The 5,906-nt window shown below is 45.6% G+C and overlaps 1 protein-coding gene across 1 annotated transcript; it reads right to left on the bottom strand.

Annotated features, from left to right (window-relative positions):
• Window positions 1-1,588: 1,588 nt before the first annotated feature.
• LOC115117634 (zinc finger protein 845-like) lies at window positions 1,589-5,492 on the bottom strand. Its single transcript, XM_065002177.1, has 5 exons — window positions 5,482-5,492; window positions 5,356-5,426; window positions 3,674-4,635; window positions 3,216-3,405; window positions 1,589-3,003 (listed from the first exon to the last, which is right to left on the bottom strand). Exons 1-5 carry the CDS (start codon window positions 5,490-5,492, stop codon window positions 1,994-1,996), a joined length of 2,244 nt encoding a protein of 747 aa, XP_064858249.1. The 3' UTR covers window positions 1,589-1,993.
• Between the last annotated feature and the right edge of the window lie 414 nt (window positions 5,493-5,906).

The following is a 5,906-nucleotide window of genomic DNA, read 5'->3' as shown; positions in this document are numbered from 1 at the left end:
TCATCAGCTCTGCACACAGCCAGGCCAACAGTACTGTCATCAGTTCTGCACACAGCCAGGCCAACAGTATGGTCATCAGCTCTGCATACAGCCAGGCCAACAGTACTGTCATCAGCTCTGCATACAGCCAGGCCAACAGTACTGTCATCAGCTCAGCATACAGCCAGGCCAACAGTACTGTCATCAGCTCTGCATACAGCCAGGCCAACAGTACTGTCATCAGCTCTGCATACAGCCAGGCCAACAGTACTGTCATCAGCTCTGCATACAGCCAGGCCAACAGTACTGTCATCAGCTCTGCACACAGCCAGGCCAACAGTACTGTCATCAGTTCTGCATACAGCCAGGCCAACAGTACTGTCATCAGCTCTGCATACAGCCAGGCCAACAGTACTGTCATCAGCTCTGCATACAGCCAGGCCAACAGTACTGTCATCAGCTCTGCATACAGCCAGGCCAACAGTACTGTCATCAGCTCTGCACACAGCCAGGCCAACAGTTCTGCACACAGCCAGGCCAACAGTACTGTCATCAGCTCTGCCTACAGCCAGGCCAAAAGTACTGTCATCAGCTCAGCATACAGCCAGGCCAACAGTACTGTCATCAGCTCAGCATACAGCCAGGCAGGGCCAACAGTAGTCATCAGCTCTGCATACAGCCAGGCAGGGCCAACAGTACTGTCATCAGCTCAGCATACAGCCAGGCCAACAGTACTGTCATCAGCTCTGCATACAGCCAGGCCAACAGTACTGTCATCAGCTCTGCATACAGCCAGGCCAACAGTACTGTCATCAGCTCTGCATACAGCCAGGCCAACAGTACTGTCATCAGCTCTGCATACAGCCAGGCCAACAGTACTGTCATCAGCTCTGCATACAGCCAGGCCAACAGTACTGTCATCAGCTCTGCATACAGCCAGGCCAACAGTACTGTCATCAGCTCTGCATACAACCAGGCCAACAGTATGGTCATCATTTTTGAAACATGGAGATTCTGGAAGGCTGATAAAACCGAGAAGGAAAATAAATCAGTTGCTTTTTGTTATTTAACTTGTTGTTTAACTCTACATCAGTATAGAAAGTGACTGTGCAGCAGCCCGTTCATGACACTTCCCCAATAGGAGATGAAACACTTCAGTTAACACATGATGCTGTGTGTAGCTGTGGTCTTACTTCAGGAAACAATCGGCTGCATTTTGTCTTGTTCTCTGAAGAATAGGTCAAGTCAATCAATCTAATTTATTCATGAAGCCCTTCTTAGATCAGCTGATATATCAAAGTGCTGTACAGAATCCCAGCCTAAAACCCCCAAACAGCAAGCAATGCAGGTGTAGAAGCACGGTGGCTAGGAAAAACTCCCTAGAAAGGCCGGGAACCTAGGAAGAAACCTAGAGGGGAACCAGGCTATGAGGGGTGGCCAGTCCTCTTCTGGCTCTGCCAGGTGGAGATTATAAACAGAACACGGCCAAGATGTTCAACTGTTCATAGATGACCAGCAGGGTCAAAGTGAAGAAAAAGGAATGCCAAAGTTCAAAACAGCTATTTATAATAAAGAACCTTTTATTAAAATTGTATTTAAAATAGTGGTATGTATTAACATATGGATTCAATTTGAATTGAATAGAATCAAAACTAACTTTTATTATAACAATTATAAAATATTCTACATGATTTAATTGACAATATGAGCCCATGAAATGAGATACAAATAAGCTAAAATTCATCGCACATACATCACAGCTTTAGGGCTTCTCTCCAGAGTGAACACGTCTGTGCTTAGTCAGGTTTGTTGACTGAGTGAAGTTCATACAATATAGAGCACAGCTTTAGGGTTTCTCTCCAGAGTGAACACGTCTGTGCTTAGTCAGGTTTGTTGACTGAGTGAAGTTCATACAATATAGAGCACAGCTTTAGGGTTTCTCTCCAGAGTGAACACGTCTGTGCTTAGTCAGGTTTGTTGACTGAGTGAAGTTCATACAATATAGAGCACAGCTTTAGGGTTTCTCTCCAGAGTGAACACGTCTGTGCTTAGTCAGGTTTGTTGACTGAGTGAATCTCTTCCCACACTGGTCACAGCTGTACGGTTTCTCTCCGGTGTGTACTCTGATGTGTATTTTCAAATCACCTGGATGAGCGAATCTCTTCCCACATTGGTCACAGCTGTAAGGCTTCTCACCGGTGTGTCTGCGCATGTGTCCTTTCTGGGTGTTTCGTCGAGAAAAACTCATTCCACAAACATGGCAGCGAAAAGGTTTCTCTCCTGTGTGTGTACGCATGTGTTCATTCAGGGCTGTGGCATCTTTGCAGCTCTTCCCACATTGATCACAGCTGTAAGGTTTCTCTCCTGTGTGTATACGCTTGTGAATAGTCAGGGCTCCTGAACGAGAAAAGCTCTCCCCACACTGATCACAGCTGTAAGGTTTCTCTCCTGTGTGTACACGCTTGTGAATAGTCAGGGCTCCTGAACGAGAAAAGCTCTCCCCACACTGATCACAGCTGTAAGGTTTCTCTCCTGTGTGTACACGCTTGTGTTTAGTCAGGGAACCTGAACAAGCAAAGATCTTCCCACACAGACCACACTTGTAAGGGTTCTCTCCTGTGTGTGATCGCTCGTGCTCTTTCAACTTTGCTGGTGTATAGAAGCTCTTCCCACAGTCTGAGCAGAGGTAGGGCTTCTCTCCTGTGTGCGTTAGCTTGTGTGCAGCCAAGCAGTTAGGCCGAGTGAAGCCCTTACCACATTGATCACAACTATGAGGCTTCTCTCCAGTGTGTGTTAACTTGTGTTCAGCCAGGTAATCAGTTCGAGCAAAACTCTTCCCACATTGATCACAGCCATATGGTTTCTCTCCTGTGTGTATTCTCTGGTGTCTCTTTAGATCTCCTAAATGAGGGAAACTCTTCTCACATACATCACAGCTATAAGGTCGCTGGATCACTTTCAACCCTGGAGCCTTCCCAGATGATAAGACTCTCCCACTGAGCGAGCGACCGTTAGGGTTGTCCCCTGTGAAACAAAGACATGAAGTTAAGGTTCCTCACATGCACCAAAGTACTTAATGACCTAGTGTTGAAGTATCTTCCACATATAACACAGATGAGATGCTATACGACACTGAATAGTTACATTTAGCAAATTTTCCTCAATGAATAAATATTGACCAATCAATGAATTGCTACAGAAGCAGATTGTAGTCTAATACACATCATTGTTCCTACTTGATAACATTGAAACTGAATCTCCATATCCCTTCTCTTCTCCTCCTCTCGTAGTTCCACTCAGCCCCAGTGTTTTCCTGCAGTCAACCAGCCGCACAGACACCCTCTTCAAACCCAGTAGTAATGTGCCAGTGGGAGAGGCAGGACCTGGGGACTCGGGGAGAGGGGAGGCGGGTGGGAGAGACATGTCCTGAAAACCACAAAAAGGGAGCCAGTATAAATCAGGAAGGAAACACTCTCCTACTGGTCAAGTGATTTAGAAACCTCAAGTCTCGGCAGTACTTCCTTGACTCCTCTCACTTCTCTGGGCCTCCTGCTACAAAATGCATTAAGGAGACTACCTGAGGTTCCTCCTTGGACTTTCTCCTCCAAATTAATTTAATTTATTTAGAACAGGAGGTCCAGAGAATGAGAGGAATCAAGGAAATACTGCTGAGACTTTCTGGGAAAATACTCACACCCCTCTGCCTCTGCTCTGGGGTGTGGTTCTCTGGAGATGACTCCGCCTCCATCCCGTTGCTAAGACACCGATCCTTGTTTTCCATGTCCCATTCTTCATCGCAGTCTGCAGCATCATCATCATCAGACTGGCTGGGCCTCATGGGTGCCACAGTAGATTCTTCCTGTATCTTTCCTGTGTGGGTTCCCTGTCCACCCGCCTCGTTTTTCTCTCCGCCTGTGTGGGTTTTCTGATGACTCGTCAGGTTTCCTGACTGAGCGAATCTCTTCCCACATAGATTACAGCTATAAGGTTTCTCTCCAGTGTGTTTTCTCTTGTGTTCAGTCAGCAGTCCTGACTGAGTGAATCTCTTCCCACACTGGTCACAGCTGTAGGATTTCTCGCTGGTGTGAATGAGTCTGTGTTTGGTCAGGTCCGTTGACCGAGTGAAGCTCTTCCCACATTGATCACAGATGCAAGGCCTCTCTCCTGTGTGTGTATGCATGTGTACATTCAGGTTGCTTTGTCGAGAAAAACTCATTCCACAGACATGGCAGTGAAAAGGTTTCTCTCCTGTGTGTGTACGCATGTGTTCATTCAGGGCCGTGGCATCTCTGCAGCTCCTCTCACATTGATCACAGCTGTAAGGTTTCTCTCCAGTGTGTACACGCTTGTGAGTAGTCAGGGCTCCTGGACGAGAAAAGCTTTTCCCACACTGATCACAGCTGTAAGGTTTCTCTCCTGTGTGTACATGCTTGTGAATAGTCAGGGCTCCTGGTTGAGCAAAGCTTTTCCCACACTGATCACAACTGTAAGGTTTCTCTCCTGTGTGTACCGTTTGGTGTCTTCGTAGGTTTCCTGATTGAGTGAAACTCTTCTCACATACATCACAGCTATAAGGTCGCTGGATCACTTTCAACCCTGGAGCCTTCCCAGATGATAAGACCCTCCCACTGAGCGAGCGACCATTAGGGTTGTCCCCTGTGAAACAAAGACATGAAGTGAAGGTTCCTCACATGCACCAAAGTACTTAACAATGACCTAGTGTTGAAGTATGTTCCCCATCCAACACAGATGAGCTGCTATACAACACTGAATAGTTACATTTAGCAAATACGGGTCAATTAATAAATATTGATCAATCAATGAACTGTTACAGAAGCAGATTGTAGTTTTTTTTTGTTTTTTTTTGTTTTTTTGCTTCTTGACCCACCAATACTGATGTATTGAGTCACAACCAACCAATAGGAGTTGGGCAGTGAAAACATACATACACACACACACACTGCCATGGAACTGAAAGAACATGTTGCCGTTTTAAGATCATTTCCTACAATTCTACCCTTTGTGACATGGCCAATGCTGTATTCTTATGCTCAAACATTAGAACTCTATCAAAGGGCCCGATTGTCTAGGAGCTTTTTCTCTTTCAATGTTCTTCATAGATCACAGCCTATTATTGAAAAGTATATATATATACTTTTCAATAATAGGCTCTTCTACTACAGGTCTATATATATATATATATATATCCATCTCCATTCTTTTTTTCTACATATTTTATTTTGTTTCAGTCGTTTACACTGACAGCGCTCTTCTATCCCGGAGATCTATTTATAACATGTATTTTTTAATTTTTTATCATTGCTATTTTCATCCCGTGACCCACATGGACCCCTGCCGCGACTCCATTCTTCTTACCCGTTTCGTCATCATCAGACTGGCTGGAACTCTCTGGGGTATGCCTCTCTGGAGATGACTCCGCCTCCTCACTGCAGATGACTCATCAGACTGGCTGGAACTCTCTGGGGTACTGCAGGTTGTAGCATCGTCGTCATCATCATCAGACTGGCTGGAACTCTCTGGGGTATGCCTCTCTGTGACATCACTGCAGGTTGTACTGGACTGGAACTCATGGGTGCCACAGTAGATTCTTTATGTATCTTTCTGATGTCATCGTTCAGTCGGAGTAACCAAGACATTCCCTGCTCCTCCGATTTCACTGAATCTGCATTTTCCCACATTACCTCCATGATTTTACGGCGCAACGAGCGATGGTTCTTTCCTTTAACTTGGGAGCCATCTATTCCACAGCGTTCACACAGGTGTCGTAAATGATCCTCCGTTAGAGGGTGTAAACTCTGTTCAATTTCTTCCAGCAATGTTTCCTTCTCTCCACTCATTTTGTCCTGCTGGTGGGAACAACAACAATAATGCAGTCAATGGCAAGACAGCAGGAAGTCCATACACTT

Source organism: Oncorhynchus nerka, linkage group LG15, assembly GCF_034236695.1.
Source record: "Oncorhynchus nerka isolate Pitt River linkage group LG15, Oner_Uvic_2.0, whole genome shotgun sequence".
Taxonomy (NCBI): domain Eukaryota; kingdom Metazoa; phylum Chordata; class Actinopteri; order Salmoniformes; family Salmonidae; genus Oncorhynchus; species Oncorhynchus nerka.
This window is presented reverse-complemented; position numbering and strand designations above follow the sequence as displayed.

Bases quoted from the DNA above. Each gene is read 5' to 3' on its own strand.
- LOC115117634 (XM_065002177.1), bottom strand. The intron at 3,406-3,673 runs GTGAGTATTTTC...TGTGGTTTTCAG, and splicing joins CAGAGCAGAGGCAGAGGGGT to GACATGTCTCTCCCACCCGC. The intron at 3,004-3,215 runs GTAGGAACAATG...TTTGTTTCACAG, and splicing joins TTCAGTTTCAATGTTATCAA to GGGACAACCCTAACGGTCGC.